This window comes from Hyperolius riggenbachi, chromosome 2 (genome assembly GCF_040937935.1).
Source record: "Hyperolius riggenbachi isolate aHypRig1 chromosome 2, aHypRig1.pri, whole genome shotgun sequence".
NCBI lineage: Eukaryota > Metazoa > Chordata > Amphibia > Anura > Hyperoliidae > Hyperolius > Hyperolius riggenbachi.
In genome coordinates this window covers 82,574,436-82,598,908 of record NC_090647.1, presented here as the reverse complement: position 1 = coordinate 82,598,908, position 24,473 = coordinate 82,574,436, and the positions used below count along the sequence as shown (strand labels likewise).

At 46.9% G+C, this 24,473-nt stretch overlaps 1 protein-coding gene across 9 annotated transcripts in view; it reads left to right on the top strand.

Moving 5' to 3' along the window:
• Window positions 1–24,473, top strand: part of ATP8A2 (ATPase phospholipid transporting 8A2) — a 970,290-nt gene that overhangs the window by 222,141 nt on the left and 723,676 nt on the right. For all 9 annotated transcript variants that reach the window (XM_068266975.1, XM_068266976.1, XM_068266977.1 and 6 more), the window contains 5 exons: window positions 8,089–8,216; window positions 8,368–8,479; window positions 9,250–9,415; window positions 12,686–12,813; window positions 19,322–19,399. In XM_068266975.1, coding sequence (XP_068123076.1) covers window positions 8,089–8,216; window positions 8,368–8,479; window positions 9,250–9,415; window positions 12,686–12,813; window positions 19,322–19,399 — 612 coding nt within the window. The remainder of the gene's footprint in view (window positions 1–8,088; window positions 8,217–8,367; window positions 8,480–9,249; window positions 9,416–12,685; window positions 12,814–19,321; window positions 19,400–24,473) is intronic.

Sequence of the window (24,473 nt, the reverse complement as noted above, 5' to 3'; positions counted from 1 at the left end):
AATGTTCTGTGAAAAAAATTACACAGTTGTAATTTTATTCGGAGTTCTTGAAGTTGCAAATTCCATGCAAAAATATATATATTTGTTTTTGATTGAATTTTTAATTTAAAAAGTATTATACATCTCAGATAAAATGATACTGAAGCGAAGACAAGAAAAAAGTCACTCACCTATGGAGAGGAAGGGCTCTGGATCCTTTTGAGCCTGTCCCCTCTCAGTCTTCTCATTCCAGCGCTGTCACCTCCGTTGGAGGTATTAGACAAACTGGTCGAATACTCTTTCAGGGTTCCTCAGAGGGCTTTGGAAGCACTCCTACCCCTGAGTGCTTCCGAAGAAAAGACAAGTGCTTCCGCTGAGAAAACGTGCCTGAAGTAGGGCTTAAAGTAAACCTGAGATGCCCCCCCAACAAAGTTAGGTATTTACCTAGGTGACTGGATAGTGTACTGAGCTCCGCCTCTGACACAGGAGACCTGGGTTTGAATCTTGGCTTTTCCTGTTCAATAAGCTGCACCGATTCAGTAAGGAGACCTTGGGAAAGGATCTCTAATACTGCTACTGCCTATGGCGTGCGTCCTAGTGGCTGCAGCTCTGGTGCTTTCAGTCCGCCAGGAGAAAAGGGCAATACAGTATAAATGTTCTGTGTCTTGTCTCCAGATAGAGGGATGCCCATGGATTGTCCAGAGGCTTCCCATCTCTCCTTTGTCCCCATGGTTGCTGCAAATGGACCCTCGGAACATATCTAACATCAGCTTGTCAGATATGGTCTTGTGGCAGCGCTCCCCTTGGTAAACCAAAGCCAGTTGTCCACAATCTGCTCTGTGCTACTGCGCAGGCACAGCCTAACTCACACAGGTGCATGTAAGATAGCATGGCTGCAGACTAAAAGAGGGTCCAGGCCAGCAGCGGTGGGGGCCAGGGATGGGGATGTCCTCACAATGTATTGCTTCAGGCAGCAAAATGTCTAGAACCGGCCTTAAAGAGAACCCGAGGTGTGTTTAAAGAATGTTATCTGCATACAGAGGATGGATCTGCCTATACAGCCCAGCCTCTGTTGCTATCCCAAACCCCACTAAGGTCCCCCTGCACTCTGCAATCCCTCATAAATCACAGCTGTGCTGTGAGGCTCTGTTTACATCTGTAGTGTCAATCTCAGCTGCTCCCCGGCCTCCTGCATAGCTCCGGTCCCTGCCCCCGTCCCTTCCCTCCAATCAGCAGGGAGGGAAGGGATGCAGGCGGGCACTGGAGTTCTGCAGGAGGCGGGGAGAGCAGCAGACTGACACTATAGAGATAAACACAGCCAGCTCTGACAAGCTGTTTGTCAGCAGCATAGCTGTGATTTATGAGTGATTGCAGAGTGCAGGGGGACCTTAGGTGGGTTTGGGATAGCAACAGAGGCTGGGCTGTATAGGCAGATCCAGCCTCTGTATGCAGATAATATTCTTCAAACCCACCTCGGGTTCTCTTTAAGTCCAACTGATATGAAACGGGCACTGAATTTAAAGGGACTCTTTAGTAGATCCAAAATGTGAAAAATCCACTTCTGTATCATAAAAGAGAAGTTCTTACTAAAACTGTTGTCATTTCTTACCATGTAAAAGTTTTCTTCTTCCTAAACCAGCCAGTTGAAAATTGACCATAGCCTTGTTGGATGTGCCGCTCTGTGCAGCCTCTCTGCTAATTCCTTCCTCATCCCCTCCCTTCTCATGAGTTATGCTGACTACTGTCTTAATTGCAGAGACAAGCTGAACAAGGCAAGGTTATCTCCTCCATGGGTTTTAACTATCATCATGTATGCAGATGATACCCAGATCTACCTCCACACCCCTGACATATCCACCACTACCATGGACAAGGTCTCCTCCTGCCTATCAGCCATCTCCTCCTGGATGTCCGCTAGGTTCCTGAAACTAAATCTAGACAAAACGGAATTTATGATCTTCCCACCCTGGCCATCCATGAACCTCCCAGATGTGCATGTCACTGTTAACCACACTACCATTCACCCTACCTCTCAAGCCCGCTGTCTGGGTGTCACCCTGGACTCCGCACTCTCCTTCACTCCCCACATCCAAAACCGCACAATGTCCTGCAACTTCCACCTTCGTAACATCTGTAAGATTCGCCCTTTCCTGACCTTTGCCACCACCAAACTCCTCATAATTTCCCGCCCCGACTACTGCAATGCCCTGCTGTCTGGTCTCCCTATGACCCGAACCACCCCACTGCAGTCCATCATGAATGCGGCAGCCAGAATTATCCACTGCTCCCATCGCTCCACCACGGCGGATCCCCTCCTTGAATCCCTCTACTGGCTTCCTATCCAGTCCAGAATCAGATTCAAGATACTGTGTCTGACCTACAAATCTGTCCACAAAACCTGTCCAACCTACATTTCCGATCTTACTCAGAGGCACACACCTAGCCGCTCCTCCAATGAACTTCGCCTGACTGCCCTCCGCATCACCCAATCCCATGCACGCCTCCAGGACTTCTCAAGAGCTGCTCTAACACTATGGAACTCCCTACCTCCACCCATTAGGGCAGCCCCCTCCTTCAACATCTTCAAGAAAGCCCTCAAAATTCACCTTTTCACTCTGGCCTACTACCCCTCACAAGTGCTCTAAACCCACAGCTGAACTCTGGTCCCCTACCTCTCGTGTCCCTACCTCTCCCTCTAGATTGTAAGCCTTTGGGCAGGGTCCTCCTCCTTTTGTGTCCTACCTGATCATGCACCTCCATTACTGTGAACCCATGCTATGCATCTGAGTGAACCTAACTTGCCTAATCTCCATGCTCCATCCAGTCACTGACTAAGCATTACCTGGTACTCATACTGTGCTGCATGATCTGGTCTTTCTTGTATTCCTGTATTGTCATTTTGCTGTATGTCACCCCTAAATATTGTCTGTAACCTAAACTAATGTCCAGTAATATGTTGGCGCTTTATAAATACAATAAATGAATAAATAAACACACTGCGCAGCTGTCTTGCACATCGGAAGATAGGGGTGAGGAGGGAGATTGTGCTGGATTGTTTTATCCGATCGCTTTGTTCTGTTCCTTAGCCTGCCTGCCAAAAGCTGCTCCATCATGGGCCATGCAGTGGTTCCTCCTCCCCCAGCCATTGCAGTAGAACACGTTTTTATGGCACTCAGCCTCAAACTGTTGCCCAAGATTTCGAATCCCTATCCCTGCAGGTGGTGATACAGGGGTTCTTTAATTCACAAAGTGTGTTCTCTAGCTCTAAGTGATTTAATGGAGACGCCCTAGACTACAATGGACATGTGACTCTGGTAGGGATTAGATTGTGAGCCCCTCTGAGGGACAGTTAAATGACAAGAAAATATATACCGGTACTCTGTACAGCGCTGAAGATATCAGCGCTATATAAATACTAAATAATAATAGGAGACCAGATATATTTGTGCTGAAGTTTTTGCTGTGTAAAGCCTCATCTACACGGTACTATTTTCCATCAGATAGACAGATCTATTAGATGGATCTAATAAGAAATTGCATCGTGTGTAGACGTCCAAATTGTTTCAGATCAATTTTGCAATAGATTTTGCTTTAAGTACCCCAAATCTATTGAAAAATTTAACGCAATCCGATTGGAAGTGATCGAATAGATCCGATCTGATGGAAAATGTTACCGTGTAGATGAGGCTTTTAGACTGATCTATTAGATAATTTCCAACCTGGCCAATCTGTCTCCTGTGCATGGATCGGGGGGGGGAGGCCCTAGAGCTGCGCAACCGCACTCGCGTCTATGCGGACTGGGCAGCTGCAGCATCCTCTGGCGGCCATTTTAGAGGAGGCAGGAGAGTCGGACCCGGGCTGTGGGGTCGGGAGTTGGCCCGGGGGGCAATTGAACAGCGTGGGACCCGGCAGAACTACACAGACGGCGCAGATGGCGTCCTCCGTGTATTCAAATCTCATGCAGGTACTGAACTTTTTTTTTTTAATTCGCCTTGTAAGTCCTTTAAGGGTCAAGGCCGGATTCATACTTTTTCCGCCCCTAGGCCAAGTGTGTTGGGGCTCCCCTTCCATGTGCAGCAGTGACCCTCCCATTCCATGGGCAGCCCCTATTTCCATCTGTATCATCCATGTACTGCAGCCCCTTTCTTTCATATGCTGCTGCCTTAGGCATTAGCTTCTCTTTTTATATGTAGCTCCCCCTCGGGACATGAAAGAGGTGTTGCTACACATGAAAGAGAATGCTCTCTTTCATGTGCAGCAACACCTCTTTTATGTCCCGGTACTCCCTTGGGCTACAGCTGCCCAGGGCCCGGGTCTTGGTTGCCTTTCCAGAAATCTAGCCCTGGTAAGGATGCCATAGACCTCTATTTACCTTAGGATTATCAAGTGATGGATATCTTATGACTGTGTATTTGTAGGCTTATATTCACTGATCCCTTAAAATAGGCTTGATCTCCCCCGCAGGGCCGGGTACATACAGGGCTGCGAATTTATAGCTGATGCCATTTTTTTTAGCATTTATGTACACAAAGAAGAAGACAAATCCGTTCCACGTCCCCTGTGGGAATTCTAAGCTTTCCCATCCATCGCTGGAGCAAGTTGTTAACAAAACAGACACCATCTTTCACCGTGATTCATAGCAAAACGGCCTGACAGCCTGTAGGAGAATTATAACAATATCTGCGTGCCTCCCTATAATAACCCAATAAATTATCCGCAATCAGACCCTCATTTTTCTTTCATGCAGGCTGAACCAGAGCTTTGTTCCTGGGCTAAACTAAGATGTATTTTTTCGCTGCCCAGTTGAAGGGGAGTCATTCATTCTCAGCACAACGTTTGGCTTCCATTGTATTTTATATTAAAATTCTGAAACTGCATTCTAAAGATATAGATAAAGTCATTTTGATGCCGTTGGCTGAGCAACTATTTCATTACCTCGGCACCAAAAACAGTGTGTTTTATCTGGTCTGCCTGTGATAGATCTGCCCAGAGATGTCTGCTCAACTTTCCTTCTCGTCCCTGATTTAAAACGGATAAACATAGCCCTAGCGCAAGTGTCAAAGTCAAATACAAAGAGGGCTGAAATTGAACACGGGGATCAAGTTACGGCCAACTTCAAGGTCTAGTGGCTCTCCTCCCTCCCCATACAGTTCCTTGGTGTCTAGTGGCTCTCCTCCCTCCCCATACAGTTCCTTGGTGCCTAGTGGCTCTCCTCCCTCCCCATACAGTTCCTTGGTGTCTAGTGGCCTCCTCCCTCCCTTATACAGTTTCCTGGTGTCTAGTGGCTCTCCTCCCTCCCCATACAGTTCCTTGGTGTCTAGTGGCCTCCTCCCTCCCCATACCGTTCCTTGGTGTCTAGTGGCTCTCCTCCCTCCCCATACAGTTCCTTGGTCTCTAGTGGCTCTCCTCCCTCCCCATACAGTTCCTTGGTGTCTAGTGGCCTCCTCCCTCCCCATACCGTTCCTTGGTGTCTAGTGGCTCTCCTCCCTCCCTTATACAGTTTCCTGGTGTCTAGTGGCTCTCCTCCCTTCCCATACAGTTCCTTGGTGTCTAGTGGCCTCCTCCCTCCCCATACAGTTCCTTGGTGCCTAGTGGCTCTCTTCCCTCCCTTATACAGTTTCCTGATGTCTAGTGGCCTCCTCCCTCCCCATACAGTTCCTTGGTGTCTAGTGGCTCTCCTCCCTCCCCATACAGTTCCTTGGTGCCTAGTGGCTCTCTTCCCTTCCTTATACAGTTTCCTGATGTCTAGTGGCTCTCCTCCCTCCCCATACAGTTCCTTGGTGTCTAGTGGCTCTCCTCCCTCACTTATACAGTTCCTTGGTGTCTAGTGGCTCTCCTCCCTCCCCATACAGTTCCTTGGTGTCTAGTGGCTCTCCTCCCTCCCCATACAGTTCCTTGGTGTCTAGTGGCTCTCCTCCCTCCCCATACAGTTCCTTGGTGTCTAGTGGCTCTCCTCCCTCCCCATACAGTTCCTTGGTGTCTAGTGACTCTCCTCCCTTCCCATACAGTTCCTTGGTATCTAGTGGCTCTCCTCCCTCCCCATACAGTTCCTTGGTCACTAGTGGCTCTCCTCTCTCCCTTATACAGTTCCTTGGTGTCTAGTGGCTCTCCTCCCTCCCCATACAGTTCCTTGGTGTCTAGTGGCTCTCCTCCCTCCCCATACAGTTCCTTGGTGTCTAGTGGCTCTCCTCCCTCCCCATACAGTTCCTTGGTGTCTAGTGGCTCTCCTCCCTCCCCATACAGTTCCTTGGTGTCTAGTGGCTCTCCTCCCTCCCTTATACAGTTTCCTTGGTCTCTAGTGGCTCTCCTCCCTCCCCATACAGTTCCTTGGTGTCTAGTGGCTCTCCTCCCTCCCCATACAGTTCCTTGGTGTCTAGTGGCTCTCCTCCCTTCCCATACAGTTCCTTGGTCTCTAGTGGCTCTCCTCCCTCCCCATACAGTTCCTTGGTGTCTAGTGGCTCTCCTCCCTCCCCATACAGTTCCTTGGTGTCTAGTGGCTCTCCTCCCTCCCCATACAGTTCCTTGGTGTCTAGTGGCTCTCCTCTCTCCCTTATACAGTTCCTTGGTGTCTAGTGGCTCTCCTCCCTCCCCATACAGTTCCTTGGTGTCTAGTGGCTCTCCTCCATCCCCATACAGTTCCTTGGTGTCTAGTGGCTCTCCTCCCTCCCCATACAGTTCCTTGGTGTCTAGTGGCTCTCCTCCCTCCCCATACAGTTCCTTGGTGTCTAGTGGCTCTCCTCCCTCCCCATACAGTTCCTTGGTGTCTAGTGGCTCTCCTCCCTCCCCATACAGTTCCTTGGTGTCTAGTGGCTCTCCTCCCTCCCCATACAGTTCCTTGGTGTCTAGTGGCTCTCTTCTCTCCCCATACAGTTCCTTGGTGTCTAGTGGCTCTCCTCCCTCCCCATACAGTTCCTTGGTGTCTAGTGGCTCTCCTCCCTCCCCATACAGTTCCTTGGTGTCTAGTGGCTCTCCTCCCTCCCCATACAGTTCCTTGGTCACTAGTGGCTCTCCTCTCTCCCTTATACAGTTCCTTGGTGTCTAGTGGCTCTCCTCCCTCCCCATACAGTTCCTTGGTGTCTAGTGGCTCTCCTCCCTCCCCATACAGTTCCTTGGTGTCTAGTGGCTCTCCTCCCTTCCCATACAGTTCCTTGGTGTCTAGTGGCTCTCCTCCCTCCCCATACAGTTGCTTGGTGTCTAGTGGCTCTCCTCCCTCCCTTATACAGTTTCCTGATGTCTAGTGGCTCTCCTCCCTCCCCATACAGTTCCTTGGTGTCTAGTGGCTCTCCTCTCTCCACATACAGTTCCTTGGTGTCTAGTGGCCTCCTCCCTCCCCATACAGTTCCTTGGTGTCTAGTGGCTCTCCTCCCTCCCTTATACAGTTTCCTGATATCTAGTGGCCTCCTCCCTCCCCATACAGTTCCTTGGTCACTAGTGGCCCTCCCCCCTCCCTTATACAGTTTCCTGATGTCTAGTGGCCCTCCTCCCTCCCTGATTCAGTTCCCTGGTGTATAGTGGTCCTCCCTCCTCTATACAGTTTTCTGGTGTCTAATGCCTCCGCCCTTCTCTATACAGTTCCCTGGTGTCTAATACCTTCTCCTTTCCCTATACAGTTCCATGGTGTCTTGTTGTCATCTCTACCCTTAAAAGTTCCCTGATGTCTAGGGGCCCCCTCCCTCCCCTATACAGTTCCCTGGTGTCAAGTGACCTTTCCACTTCCCCCTATATAGCTCCCTGGTGTCTAGTGCTTTCTTCCCTCCCCCATATGGTTTCCCTGGGGATCTAGGGCTTCCCCTCCAATATAGCTTCCCTGGTGGTCTAGAGTTGGACACACATAATGCACAGTGGGGAAACCAGTTGCGGGCCACATTTAAAATGCTCTGCGGGCCAGATTTGGCCCACAGGCCAGAGTGACATTTTGCGTGATTTTGCAGGATTGAGGAAGTCCTAGTTTCAGTCAATGTAAATACTATAGTGTCCAGGCAGCTATGACATACATGTCAATAATATAAAAAACAAAATATAAACATACATGAACATATAAAAATGATAAATATGCCAGATATCAGAAACACTTTCATAATGGTTGAATTTTGGACTGTTTTGTCACAGGGTTTACCGGCTACTTCATCTCTTCAGTCCCTTGATGATCTGGTTAAGATAACGGGAAGGGTTGAGTGTGAAGGGCCTAACCGCCACCTGTACGACTTTACTGGAACACTCCGCTTGGAGAGCAACAGGTGGGTTAAGATGATCTGACTTCTCTGTCTGGATGTTTGTGGTCTGTATCGCTGTGGGAATGTTATTACTGGGAGCTCTGTGCGCCTTCTTGTTGTCTTCATAGCAGATTACACATCAAGTTATCACTACTGTATTATGTTCTTCTTTTAGCCCAGTTGCTGTTGGACCGGAGCAAATCTTGTTAAGAGGTGCCCAGATTAGGAACACGCAATGGGTTCTGGGGATTGTTGTGTACACAGGACATGACACGAAGCTCATGCAGGTAATGTTGTGTTCGTCTGTAAAGTCATTTCCACATGTAGTTATTGTGCATGTTTAAAAAAATATATAATTCTGTAATGCTTTAATGGACCTCTGTCACGAAAATCTTACATTTAAAATGCATGTAAACATATAAAAATAAGTACGTTTCTTCCAGAGTAAAATGAGCCATAAATTACTTTTCTCCTATGTTGCTGTCACTTGCAGTAAGTAGTAGAAATCTGACAGAAGCGACAGATTTTGTACTAGCCCATCTCCTCATGGGGGTTCTCTGGGTTTTCTTTATTTTTACAGTGAATGGCAGTTGCTCTGTGCAACTTCCAAAATAGTATGCAGGGGGGCTGGCCAGCATCTTTGTATAAATCTTTTTCAGGGAGTGTCTTTATAATGTTTATAAGGCCATGCTGAGAATCCCCTATGAAGAGATGGACTAGCCCAAAACCAGTTGGTTCTGTCAGATTTCTACTACCTACTGTAAGTGACAGCAACATAGGAGTAAAGTAATCTATGGCTCATTTTACTCTGGAAGAAACGTACAGTTCCTCTTTAAGCACTGGAAATCAGTGCAGGAACATTATTTTGTTACCATGGTTGCAAGAAGACAGTTTTTTAATTTGAAAAGCAGATATGCCTGCCAATTGAAATGGGGGAGGTCTTGTATTATAGTCCAGAATATTTTGTTTATCAGTTTTATGTAATGTATTCATGCAAATCACTCTGTTTAGTTGCTCCATATTTTACTATATGCTGCCGTTATTTTTGTGCACTCAGAATGCAACCAAGGCACCCCTGAAGAGGTCCAATGTAGAGAAGGTGACCAATGTACAGATCCTGGTGTTATTTGGCATCCTCCTGGTGATGGCGCTGGTGAGCTCTGTCGGCGCCTGGCTATGGAATAAAAAGTATTGGGAAACCAACTGGTATCTGGACAGCAATGGTAAGTCTCTCATCATTGAATGGCCCGCTTTAGATTTAGGTATACAGTAGTTCATCACAGTCACAGAGGTGGTTATGGGTAACAATAAATCATCATGTGGTATCCAAAGATGTTTCAACACTACCCACCATCACCAGTACAGGAAATGAGGCTTACCAAATGGATACAACCCACATTGTACAGTTGTGTAAAGGTTAAGAGCACTTCCAATGGTGGTTGCTATCATCCACAGTTCACCGGGTCATTCCTCTCAGGAGGTTCCACAGGTAATATCAGATTATGTATAAAAGAAAAAAAGCAGTACTCAGTCTAGACTGCTTTATTCTTTAAAATCCTGATATCACAATCAATAAAATATTCAACTGAAAAACAACACTCACATGCATTGGGAACCCAGGTAGCAAAATGCAGTGTGTTAACCAGATAATGGAAAAGGTTCCCAACAGGTTTCGCAAACTTGCGTCATCGGGGGAACAAGTTTGCAAAACCGTTTGTGGGGACCTGCGCTGTTATTTACTTGTTAAAACTTATTTGAACTCTGGACACTGTTCCTTCACAGCAGCGGTCATTTTGAGAATCTGTTGGCGCTGATTGCTATCTTAAAGAGGCACTGCAGTGAAAAAAACGTAATAAAGTGCCTAATTTTTGCAATAATTATTTATAAATGATCTAGTCAGTGTTTGCCCATTATAAAATATTTACTCTCCTTTATTTACATTCTAACATTTATCACATGGCGACATCTTTACTGCTGGGAGTTGATGTCTATGTAAAAAGAGATGCTGCTTTTTTGGTATTTGGAAACAACTGTTATTCCCCACAATGCAACAAGGCTCCCACAGTGTGATGTCAGTACCTAGGTGCTGACATCAAACTGTGGGAGGAGTTTCACCACAATATCAGCCATACAGAGCCCCCCGATGATTCTTTTGAGAAAAGGAATACATTTCTTGTGGGATGAAGCTTAATCCTGGGTTACAGTTCCTCTTTAAATAGTTCCTCACAATAGCGGTGTTGTGGTTACCGTGTTCCTGACAGATATGTTACATTATTTGGTGGCCATGTAATAACATATTGTAGCCAGAGGCAACTGAGCAGACTTTGCTGGCTATTCATCATGCGCTGTGACTCTGAGCAGGCGACGTGCACGCAAAGGCCATTGTGTATGCATTGCAGAAATAGGCAACATTCAGCTATTGTTGGCATCCTATTGTGAGCTGTGAGTAATAGTGACACTATCGCTTCCAGCAGACAGGAATCCTAGCATGTGTTAATCGGGGGTTATTCACCCGTGTTATCTTCGGGTTTACCTTTAACAGGTTTGTATTGATTCTGATCTGTTCAGATAAACCATCCAGACTGTAAATGATAGCGGGCTTCTTCTTACCAAGCTGTAATTTCCTCTGCCCCCATAATGTATCTCCACTGCCTGTTCTGTAACATGAGATTACTGTATTACCACTATCATTATTATGCATGTCTTCAGAGCTGACAATTACCGTACACAAAATGATTTATAACTCAAGCTGTTGCTGAGCGGAGCTCACAGTCTGATTTCCCTTCTACAGTCATAGTCTAGTGTCCAAACCGTAGTCTAATGGCCCATACTCACGGGCTACAATTGTCGCCGCAACACGCGGCGCGCACGTGTTGCGGCGACAGGTCGCCCGTGAGTATGCGTCGTCGCACGGGCGCGCACCCCGATCTGTCGCCCGTCGCTGATGTCGCCTAGCAAGTTTCAATCGCCTAGCGACAGTCGCCGCCGCAACTCCGCCGCAACTGTCGCTAGTTCGCGTGAGTACGCGGACTAGCGACAGCAACCCCCATTGAGGTAGACGGAGCTTCCGGCGGGGGGAGGAGGAACGTCGGCGACAGCTTCCGTCGCACCGCTGGTCCCTCTTCCGCTTGTGTACGCGGAGGGACCTGGCGAGGAGCTGTCGCCGGCCTGTTGCCCACACGCTCACGTGTGCTGGCGACAGGCCACTTTTGCTGCCCGTGAGTATGGGCCATAAAGGCCCATACACACGGCGGATTTTTGTGAACGACGTGGCATGGCGTGCGGACGACTGAACGACGGGACGTTCAAACGACCCGTCGTTCGCAAAAATCTGCCGTCTGTATGGGCCTTAAAGCTAGCCATACATCAGGTGACTTAGCAGCCTATCGACCATCTGATTCGATTATTATAATTGTATTCAATGATAATCGGTGCCGCCAAGAGCATTCCCGATCAATGATGCGACCAATTTTGGGCTACAATTGGTCGCATGTACTAATCAGACACGCTGGAAGATGTAGGACCGACTTGCTCTATTGGGTGTGTGGTGGTAACGACGTGTGAAATCAGGACAGAACCCCCAGCGCTGTCCCCTCAATGTAAAATGTTCTGCCTTCCCCCTGGTGCCTGGTACAATATACTTTACCTGTCCGTCGCTGGCTGTGGGCTCCGTCCGCATACACGCGCCCACCTGGTTGCCGATGTGTACATGGGGCGCAGGTATGCAGACGGAGCCCGGGGCCAGCGATGGCCAGGTACAATATACTGCACGGGGGGGGGGGGGGCATTTTACATTAGGGGGGGGCAGCGCTGGGGGCGGGGAGGCTGCATTACAAAGCCGATTCATCTATCGGGAATCGGCCTGTGGTGTACGGGCAACCAACAGCTCTCTCTTCGATCAGAGAGAGATCTGTCTCTTGGTCGATCTGTCTATACATCTTCAGATACTTACCTCCTGTGTAGTCTACTCCTCAATCTCTTTCTCCTCTCCTGTGTCCCATTTGTCCACTGTGATCAATGGAATTCTCTGTCCTCCATTTTAAAAATGGCCATTATCCCATAACAGCTTCCTGGTCAGCACACCCACTTGAGCCATAGGGAAACGTGGGCATTACCTTGCACATTCAGTTGTAACTGACAGCTGCTGATCTATAACTGACAGCAACTGTTATATTTCAGTTCTGGCAAAATATTGTCAGAGCTGGAAGGGATCACTGTAAGAAGAAAATGGTGAGCTTATGAGAGGAACTGATGGTGAGGTTAGTATGTAATATTCATTTGCAGCTACATCACATGTTTGTTTTTAATAATTGTACTCGCTTTAGGTTCCCTTTAAGGGGGCAGTTAATATTGACAACGATACCTGGAGTCATCTTGGTGTATTTTTTATGTGGGACAGCTGGAACAGAAGTGCATACTTAGTATGTTAGATTTAAGCATTATTGCTGTATTCAACAAGACAAATATTACTGCTATGCTTTATGCTTTTGCAGAGGCCATATCTAATAACTTTGGATACAATCTTCTGACCTTCATTATTCTGTACAACAATCTCATTCCCATCAGCCTGCTGGTGACGCTGGAGGTGGTGAAATTCACACAGGCTCTTTTCATCAATTGGGTAAGTCAGTCAGATTGGTCTTGCAGGCCTGGGACCCACTTGAGTCTTTTTTGTCAGTGCTTTTGAATTGCTGGCGATTCCAAAAAGTGCTTTGCCAATTAAAGTCAATGGAGGAGAAACCCACTAGAGCAGAGTTCCCCAACCCTGTCCTCAAGTACCACCAACAGTACATGTTTTGCAGAAAACCACAAACATTCACAGGTGTGGTAATTAGTGTCTCAGCAGAGCTGATTAATTACCTCTCTGGATTTCTACAAAACATGTACTGTTAGTGGGCCTTGAGGACAGGGTTGGGGAACACTGCACTAGAGGGATTGAGCTCCAATGCCAAGGTATTGGAGTACTGCAAAATCGCTTTCGAATTACTGTTCAAAAGCGATTTTGCAGCGATTTTGATTGGAATAAAGATTACATGCCGCCTCTTTCCATTTCCATGTACGCTGGCTTCTGGCACGTAGCCCCACCCCCTTGCACAGAAGCGATGACATTTTGTGCATAGGGGTGGGGCGACACCCCAGAAGCCAGCACACATGGACTTGGCTTGTAGGTAAAACTTTATTCAACACAACGCAAATCATGCCACACATCACGGCCATAAACGGTGGTTGCGCTTTAGTAAACGCAAGCGCTGCTCCCGGTGGCCCTGGCCTAAGACATGATTCAGGCCATATACAGTAAGGCCTAGTGCACACCAAGCGGTTTTTGGAGCGATCCGCCGGCCGCATCCGCCTGTAAAAACGCTTGGCTAATGTATTGCAATGGGATGGTGCACACTGGCGGTTTGAGGTTTTTGACAAGCCGCAAACGCGCCTCCTGCTGCACATTTGCGGTTTTCGGAAGCGTTTCGTCCTCAATGTAAAGTATAGGAAAAACGCAAACCGCTCTGAAAAACGCTACTTCAGAGCGGTTTGCCAGGCATTTTTGTTACAGAAGGAGTTCAGTAACAGCTTTTACTGTAACAATATGTGTAATCTGCTACACAAAAACATACCCAAAACCGCTAGGTATGTTTAGAAAACCTCTCTAAACATACCTAGAATCGCTCTGAAATCAGCTCCCAAAACCGCTAGCGTATTGCAGATCTGCTAGCGGTTTTGGTGTGCACTGGGCCTAAGTCATGTCAGATATAGGTTAAAGGAAATGTCCAAGTAAAATAAGAAAAAAAAATTCTACTTACCCGGGGCTTTCTCCAGCCCCTGGCAGCCATCCTGTCCCCTCGCCGCAGCTCCGGTGGCTCCCGGTCCCCTCCGGTGCAGATGCCAACCTCTCCAGGTCGGTATCTACTGCGCCAGCGCAAGAGCCGCTTGGTGTCCCACTGACGCCATCTGCGCAGAACAGTCCAGATGACGTCAGCGCGACACAGAGCGGCTCTCGCGCAGGCGCAGTAGATGACGACCTGGCGAGTTTGGCATCTGCACCGGAGGGGACCGGGAGCCACCGGAGCTGCGGCGAGGGCCCAGGATGGCTGCCAGGGGCTGGAGGAAGCCCCGGGAAAGTGGAATTTTACTCGGACATTTCCTTTAAGATGCAACGTATTACCTTTAGTTCCTCCTGATAGTCTTTATGATAAGCTGAGATGAGGGAGGGGTCAGAAAAGGTGGCAGTTGGGCCCCTTGACACCCACTAGGCCCCAGGCACTCGTCTAGGTTGCCTTGTGAATAATCCTGCTTTAAGGCTGCTTACACACCAAGACGTTACAGGCGCACGTTAGTGCGCCTGTAACGCTCCCCCAACGCACAGCAATGTAACACAAGTGGGCTGTTCACACAGCCCACGTTGCGTTACATGTAACGCTGCACATTCTGTGCAAAGTGCAGCATGCTACGGCGTTGGAGCGGCTATTGCCGCGTTAGACTGTTTGCACATGCGCAGTGGGGGGCAGAGGAGGCGGGGAGAGCCAGCTACAGTAGCCGCGCACATGGCTACTTAATATTCACTGCACTGGCTGGCGCTGATTGGCCGGCGGGACCACGTGATGCGGAGTGTCTCGCTCCGCATCACGTGGTCCCGCTGGCCAATCAGCGCCACTCTGGGAGACATTATAGGACTTGAGCCGCCTAACGCGGCTCACTCTACCGTCGGCTCTTGCAGCACCATACATTGTGTGAGGTGCACGTTATGCGACCTTAACGTGCCACCTAATGCAACGTCTTGGTGTGCAAGAAGCCTAAATCATGTGTTGTCTTGTGAACAGGACAACACCAAAAGAACTAAATGCTACGGAAGATGTTGGCGCTATATAAATAAAAAATAATAATAATATTTTCAGTACCTGTTCCCTTTTTACTTTAGAGCACATATGAATGGTCAGTGTCGTGTATAAATGCCTATGACAGCATGTACTTCACACACTGCAGTATGTACGGTATGTGGGAGGAATTACAGTATAGGACCTGTTAAGTAATGTAATGCAATGAACAGGCATCATGGCTGCACTTACATCCGCTCTCTAATGTCAGACTTTGTAAATGATTTTCATTACCACATTATGCACAGTATTTTCATAAGTGTCCATTGGGACATTCAGTCAGATTACAGCAGCATCCACTTATCTGCTTGATAGCGGAACAAATGCTTTTCCATCTTTGGGCCCATTATATAGTAATCTGTTAAGTACTGAATGAGTGCTTACAGTGAAGAAGACATCAATGTCATGTAAGGATCTGTCTTATGCTAGGTACACACGATACCATTTTCTGTTAGAGTTACCTGCCAGATCGATTTTTTTCCAACATGTCTTAATTTTGATCAATTTCCGTAGAAGGGAACGGAAATCGATCGGAAAATCGATTAAAATTCTGATTGGACATGTTGGAAAAAAATCGATCTGGTAGGTAAATCTAACAGAAAATTGTATTGTGTGTACCTAGCATTATGCCTAGTACACACCATATGATTTTCTGTTAGATTTCACCATATAATTTTCTGTTAAGGTGTGTGCACACGCACTACTAAAGAGAACGACGGGTCCGTCAGACCCTCCCACTGGGCGGTCGTTCTCCCGACAGTAGCGCGTGTGTACAGTCTGTCTGCAGACTGATAAGGCTGAGCGGATCGTTCAGAAACAGCCTTATCAGTCTGCAGACAGACTGTACACACGCACTACTGTCGGGAGAACGACCGCCCAGTGGGAGGGTCTGACGGACCCGACGCTCTCTGTAGTAGTGCATGTGTACGCACCTTTAGATTTTTCTGTAATGCTGGGTTTACACCATATAATTTTCTGTTAGATTTACCTGCCAGATAGATAAAGTTCAACATGTTGGAAATGTATCTATCTTACGATCTATCTGCCGAGCAATTAGGCATTGTTCTACTCAGCAGGAGATAAACAGAAGACAATGCACCAGAGAGGTGACCATACACTGGTCGATTTGCCATTAGATTCGACCAACAGATAGATCCCTCTCTGATCGAATCTGATCAGAGAGGGATCGTATGGCTACCTTTACAGCAAACAGATTGTGAACCGATTTCAGCCTGAAACCGTTCACAATCTGTTGTGGTGGAGGGTATGCTGCTGCCCCCGCCCGCCCGCATACATTACCTGCTCCGCCGGCGCGACTCCAGTCCCCCGTTCACCGCTGCTCTGTCTGCGCTCTGGTCTCCAGGTCCGGCATGCCTCACTTCTTCTAGCCCGGCAGGAAGTTTAAACAGTAGAGGGCGCTCTACTGTTTAAACTTCCTGCCGGGCTAGAAGAAGTGAGGCATGCCGGACCTGGAGATCAGAGCGCAGACAGAGCAGCGGTGACCGGGAGACTGGAGTCGCGCCGGCGGAGCAGGTAATGTATGCGGGCTCTATTGCGTCGGTCGTCAGGCACTCGAACGCCGCTAGCGATGCGCTCTTTACCCGCTGGCGATCGACGGTTATTTTCCGCACGGCGCGATCGACGGGATCGGACGAAATGGATCGAAATTCGGCGTGTAGCGTGAACGATTGGCAGCAGATTCGATCCCAGTGATCGAATCTGCTGTCGAAACGGGCGCAAATCGGGCCAGTGTATGGCCAGCTTAATTATGCATTCTAACAGAAGAATCTAAAGGTCCGTACACACGCCGGACTGGAGGCAACGACTGGTCCGTCGTCACCTCCTGCTGGGTGGGCGTTCCAGCGACAGTCCGGCGTGTGTACAGTCTGTCGGCGGACTGAAACAGCCATATCAGTCTGCAGACAGACTGTACACACGCCGGACTGTCGCCGGAACGCCCACCCAGCGGGAGGTGACGACGGACCCGTCGTTGCCTCCAGTCCGGCGTGTGTACGGACCTTTAGGCCAGAAACCCACTGGGAGCGTTTTGTAAGCGTGAGTGATTTGAAAAAGCTCTTGGTAATGCAATGCTATGGGGGATTTTTATAAAATCACATCACTCAAGTGGGATCACACCCATAGCATTACATTAGCTAGAGCTTTTCAAATCACAAAGCGCTCAGAAAAGCTCTCCTAGTGGGTTTCTAGCCTAACAAAAAATTGTATGGTGTAAACCTAGCATTAGAGTTTCTGTTAGATTATCTTCTGTAAAGTACTGGTAGAGACTGGTCATTATCTCTGGCGCATTGTCTTCTGTTTATCTCCTGCTGAGTAGAACAATGCCTAATTGTTAGGCACATAGATGGTTAGATAGATAATTACCAACCTGTTGAAAATTATCTATCTGGCAGGTAAATCTAATGCTAGGTACACACTATGAGATTTACTGGGCGATATACTGTCAGATCGATTATTTCCAACATGTCCGATTTGCTTTCTGATCGATTTCCGAGCATTTTCCGATTGATTTCCGTTCACTTTAATAGGAAATAGATTGGAAAATGCTTGGAAATCGATCGGAAAGCAAATCGGACATGTTGGAAATAATCGATTTGACAGTAGATCGACCAGAAAATCTAATAGTGTGTACCCAGGAAATCTAACAGAAAATTGTATGGTGTGTACCTAGCATTCGGCTCGGTTCCACTTGAGTGGAGAATGGATTTTTTTTTGTCCGTTCTCCACTCATCACTAACAGTTCCTGTTTTATATCTAGGAGCCGTCCACACTTGTCACTCTGCAATGGATCCGCGGGGACTGATACAGTAAGTGGGCTGCACTTCTCTGCAGTCCATGATAATCCCAGGCAGGTGGATGTGTCCCCATATATATAGCCTATGGAGGAGAGCATCCACCCTGGGCTACAGCCGGACCACAGCGGAGCATCAGAGCGGACACTACACTGTCCCCTCCCACTAGCCGCATGTGATCCGGCAGCAGGTGTAGTGCTGCCAGGATGGGAGGGTCTCAGGATTAATAACTCACCTGCTGGCATATAATTCATTAGACAGGTGACACTTCTTCCCCTTTCAACAGCAAGAGGGTCACGGCCATTTTTTTCAAAGTCTTCCAAAGCTCTGGCTGCACCCACCTGCGCTGCCGTAGCCCACATTAATTAATGATATATGGGTGAGTTAGTAACCCTGAGATCCACCGATCCTGGCATCATTAAGACAGAACCTTAACTGTTTGTATAGTTCCTCTTAATCCGGTTCTGGATAGCAGTAGTGGAAATCTGCGCCCTTTATGGGAGCTGTTATACCTGCCAGGATGTAGATTTCAGCTGCTCACGCCGCACGGATTTGTTGCTCTCGCTGTTCACGACATTGTATCATTGCCGCAGCCTGCTGTCATAATTTTATAAGCTCCATGCAACTGTCAGGAGCCAATTTCATTGGCTGTTGACCCTGTGATCTGTTAGCCAATCACAGTGATGGCAGCCTGATTTTTTTTTTTTTTTAAAAGAAAGTCTCTGGGGCCAGAGACTACCGGTCCAAAAGTAGTTAACAGTGGTGCTCAGCAAGATTTCGGATATCCGACCTACCCAGATAATCCGAACTTTTTCCACTATCCGAACTTTGAATAGCAATTCGGATATTTTTTAAAATCCGAATAGAGTATCCGAGCAAACTCGGATTTCCCATCTGAAATCCGAAATCCGGGCGGATAGTTAGTTCAGATATCCGAGCAGAAGCCAAAATCACCTTCAATGGCAAAAATCCCTTTCGAAGGCATTCGGAGAGAGGGAGAGAGAGAGAGACCTCCGAAAGCGGTTTTTGCAATTTGAAGAGACTTTTAGAAGCATTTTAAGCCATTTTCAGATCACTTCCGGTTTTCTATCCAGATATCCGAATCTGGCCAGATATTGGGTTCGGATATCCGGATTCGGATATCCGATTCGGATCCGGATATCTGGGTATCCAGGTCCGAAACAATTCGGATTTTAAAAAGGGGTATCCGAGCACCCCTGGTAGTTACGATAAAATTGCTGTATCTTTACATGCTGCTTTGCACATGGAAGTCTATTGGATTCTTATTTTACTCTCCCATATTGCAAGACAACATTTTAAGCATATGATTGGTCACTTTATGGCATGCAGACTGCCTGAGACAGTTTTCCTCTGACTCCGGATAGGCCATGTGTAAGTGTCAGTGCCTTTATAGTTATGAGTACTGATAAGGGTTATTGTTGTGTTTCAGGACAGAGACATGTATTATGCAGAGACAGACACTCCTGCTATGGCCAGAACATCCAATCTCAATGAGGAACTGGGACAGGTGAGAAGATTGTTGGTCATTTTTCCATGTTTACATTTTTTTTCACATGTTTTAAAAAGGAGCTTTAAAACCAGTTGGTCCTATTTCAGTTAGTAAGGGGGCATACCTCCCAACATTTTGAGGTAAGAAAGAGGGACACTTTAAGGCACATGCCTTAAAGAGGAACTCCAGTGAAAATAATGTTGTGAAAAAGTGCTTAATTTTTACAAGTAAACCTGGTGCATCCATGGTGAAGGGGCATCTTGTGGATTATGCCCCCTTGTACCTCTTGTGTCTCCCTGTGTCCTCCCCTGTTCCCCTTGTGTCCTCCTCTGTCCCCCTTGTGTCCTCCTCTGTCCCCCATGTGTCCCCTTTGTGTCCGCCTCTATGCCCCTTTGTGTTCCGCTTGTGTCCTCCTCTATGCCCCTTTGTGTCCCCCTTGTGTCCTCCTCTATGCCCCTTTGTGTCCCCCTTGTTTCCTCCTCTATGCCCTGTTATAAACTGTTCTATAACACCTTGCTTCGACACCACCGTCTCACAGATTGTGAGATCACTTGACTCTCCACACAGCAAGCAGGAGATAGACTTTCTCATGCTTCTTCAATGTTTACGTTATTTATTCAAGTCACAGAAATACAGATAGATACAGTACATCATATCCTGGCCATGCCAATCTTCATGTTGCGTTACAAGCTCTTGATTAGACTTCCTGCTGAAGTCAATCAGGCACTTCTTGCTAACCTACGTTCCACTAAACTACCTATGTACAGCATACATTATATCAGATTACAGAAAGGAAAAACATACTTAGAGGTCCCAGTCAGCCTTGCTAGCTAGTGCGAAAGTAAAGAGCAGAATGCCCTCTCCATCGCTCACTCCGGGTTTAATACCGACTAGGAAAGAGTTAAATATGACATCATCTTTGCCATCCCCTATATCAGTCTATTGGTGGACCCACTTGTGGTGTCATCATACACACCTACTTGATTAATAATCAATGAGACTTCTGACCTATATGCAGGAATGTGGATATTTACAAAACATGGCTGATGTTTATGGTTCCATGCCCAGGTCAGGGAGACCTGCGGCCTTGTTCAGAGAACAGCTTCTTGGTATGTTCTAGTTCTGCTGACAGAACTGCAGATTTTCTCTCTAATAGAAAATCCCCTTAAAGGGCAGGTCTGCTCCTCAAGCCTTTTTGACTAACTCAGTCCAAATAACTGAGGCCTACTTAAATTATAACATGCCCCTTTGTGTCCCCTGTGTCTTCCTCTATGCCTTATTGTGTCCCCCTTGTGTCCTCCTTTATGCCCCATTGTGTCCCCCTTGTGTCCTCCTCTATGCCCCATTGTGTCCCCTTGTGTCCTCCTCTATGCCCCATTGTGTCCCCCTTGTGTCCTCCTCTATGCTCTTTTGTGTCCCCCTGTGTCCTCAGTTTGTCCCCCTGTGTCCTCCTCTGCATGGGCACAGTACAGGGAGTCCCCGACATTGTGGCGTTGGAGGCTCGTATTTGCAGGTTCTGGTAATTTGCTCTATTTGCAATTCATATAATTTTTTTTTGCTTGCAAGGGGCTTCTGAGGGGACCTCATTTTCTTACGATGTAATGTGCACTAAATGTTGAACTTTTGCAAATAAAAATGATATTAAGATTTGATCAGAGAGAGATCGGTCTCTTGATCGATCTTCCCATACATCGTCTGATGTATGCAGGCCCGGATTTACATCCTCAGTATTAAGTAGTTGAGGTGCCTGACTAACCGGGGATCTCATCAGTGGAATGCCAAGACCCAGGTGAGTGACCTCTCACTTACACTCCTGTCAGGACTCTGCAAAGGGAGGGAGGGAGGCACACGGGGAGGGGAGCCACCTCTTCATCATCAGGCGCCTTTAGGCACGTGCCTACAGTGCCTTATGGTAAATCCGGCCCTGGATGTATGGGCACCTTAAGAGTATAAGAGGCAGAGAATCAGCAGGACAGCCAGGCAGTATTTTTTAACCACTTAAGGACCGCGGTTTTAAACCCCCCCTAAAGACCAAGCCTTTTTACATAAATTGGGCTACTGTAGCTTTAAGGGCTCACTGCAGGGCCGCACAACTCGGCACACACGAGATTCACCCCCCTTTTCTCTGATTGCTCCTCCAATGTTTATTTTTTTACAAATATTTTCATTATTATTTTTTTAATAAAAATGCCTATTTTTTCTTTATTTTTTCCCTTCCCTCCCTCCGTCCCCCAGTTAGCCTGTCACCGCCCATCGCTTCTGTGTCCCCCACAGCTGTCCCCGGTATAGCGCTGCCTTAGATCTCAGCGCTGTACAGGTATATTAGACAGCAGTTTCGCTGTCTAACAGTCTCCGAGCAGCGATTGCTCCGCCTTCCAAGCGGAGATGCGCGTGCATCGGCATATGCGATCTCCTGCTAGCCCCATAGAAGGCCATTCACGCAAATCGGCATGGAGCAGTCCTGAGGCTGCCGCCGCATTCACGCCGAAACTAAAATTAAATAAACATGGCAGCCTCCATATTCCTTTCGTTTCAGGTTCCCTTTAACCAATAAAAGGGAAACATGTAATGACAATGAGCTGCACTATCCTGCTAGATGGCAGGGAAGAACAGCCTGCATTTCCTTCCTTCTTGCTTTATTTCTTACCTTATTAATGTACTCTCTTCTCAGTCTAGCAATAATTTATGTATACTATGTATTTAGTATTGATAAATATATTGTAATTCCAATGAAGTACAGCTTTTTTTTAAATTAGTTCTCTCCTTGTCTCATAACATGTTACAGTGCTGCCCTCATGTGCCACAAGTGCATAATTACATGGATTTTACCGTGAAGATATGGGATTTCATTAGGAAGCAGTGATTTTTTTAAACAACTGAAGTGAGAAGAATATGGAGGCTGCCATATTTATTTCCTTCTAAACAATACCGGTTTGTCTGTCAGCCCTGCTGATCTATTTGGCTGCAGTAGTGTCTGAATAAAACCAAAAACAAGCATGCAGCTAATCTTGTCAGGTCTGACATTAATGTCAGAAACACCTGATATGCTGCATGCTTGTTCAGGGTCTACAGCTAAAAGTATTAGAGGCAGAGGATCAGCAGGACTGCCAGGCAACTGTTATTGCTTAAAATAAATTAAATATGACAGCCTCCATATATCTCTCGCTTCAGTTGTCCTGTAAAGGGAAACTGAAGTGAGAGGAATACGGAGGCTGACATATTTATTTAATTGTAAGCAATATCAGTTGCCTGTTGATCCTCTTACTTTTAGTATTGCTGTTAGCCAAAGACCCTGAACAAGCATGCAGATCAGGTGCTCTGACTGAAGTCTGACTTGATTAGCTGCAAGCCTGTTTCAGGTGTGTGATTCAGGCCAGTTTCACACTGAATATTGGCGGTAGTGGTGTGGCTTGGGGGCTTCACCACACCGCCAAAAACAGCCTTCAGGCTAGGTGCACACTTAGCAGAAACGCAAGCGTTGCGTAAAACTCTGCGTTAACGCATGTAATATTAGTCAATGGGCTGCAGAAAAAAACGCAGACACTTGCGATTTACAGTATAAGTTTTTAAAACGCTGGTTTTGTCGCATAATTTTCCAAAACAGCGGTAAAACGCACTTAATGAAAGTCAATGGGAACGTAATGGTATGCGTTTTTCATGCGTTTTCCGTGTGTCTTTATATGCATTTTGTAAAAAAGAATTGTTTTGTGATGTATATCCGCTTCCTGTTGTTATCGTAGTGATTTGAAGAAATCAAAATATTTAGACGCATTAAAAACACATATGAAACGCATATCCGTTTTGTAAATGCGAACTCCAAAGGCATTAAAACACATGCAAAACACTTAAAAAAACACATCTGCAGTAAAAAAAAAAAAAAAAAAAGCCAACGCAAACGCACCAAAAACGCAGCAAAAAAGCACAAAAAACTCAACATAAGAAAAAAGTGACAGAACGCAGCCTTTCATGTTTTGTTTTGTGTGCACCCAGCCTCAGGGATTTCCATGTTAGTACTCGGTAATCCCCGTCTGGCAGCTGGCCAAGCAGGAAGAGATGCTCACTTTCTGTAGCCGTAGCGTTTACGTGCGCGGAAGCGCATCGCTAAAATACGTTTCCGTGCATGTACAATGCGTAAAACTTGTGGCGGTCATTTTAAAGAAACACATTTTAAAGTCCGCCGCAGGAGCCGCGCAGTAACCTAGGTATGTGCTCGCGTTAGCGTACTTCACACTGCACCGCAGGCAATGTGAACTTCCCCATAGACTTATGCTGCATACACACATCAGACTATAGTCTTTGGAAAATGAAAGATCACAGACCAATCTTACCACCCTTCATGTAGTATGAGAGCCATACTCTACACAGTCTAGTCTATGGAGCTGAACTCCACATCAGAAAAAATCTTTGCAAGATGCTGCACACAAAGATGCTGTACAGACACAAAAGATCAGTATCTGCAAAAGATCTGTTCCTGCCAAAAATCCATTCCTGCAAATTGCAATGATAGTCTATGAGATCTGCAGATCAGCATACACACATGATTTAACTGACATTCATCTGCAGATCAGATCCACCAGGATGGATTTTCAGATCTGCGGATCTGCAGATGAATGTCAGTTAAATCATGTGTGTATGATGATCTGCAGATCTCATAGACTATCATTGCAATTTGCAGGAATGGATTTTTGGCAGGAACAGATCTTTTGCAGATACTGATCTTTTGTGTCTGTACAGCATCTGTGTGTGCAGCATCTTGCCAAGATTTTTTCCTGATGAGGAGTTCAGCTCCATAGAAAAGACTGTGTAGAGTATGGCTCTTATACTACAGGAAGGGTGGTAAGATTGGTCTGTGATCTTTCATTTTCCAAAGACTATGGTCTGATGTCTGTATGTGGCCTTACATTGCCCCAGCAGTAGGCTGCGGTAAATTGCAGCCAGTGTAAAAGGGTCCTCAGACACTACTGATGCATGAAAGATCAGCAGGACTGCCAGGAAACTGGTATTGTTTAAAAGGAAATAAATATGGCAGCTTCCATATTGCTCTGCTTCAGGTTCCCTTTAGAGATGACACAAACGGTAAAGAATGTGGTGG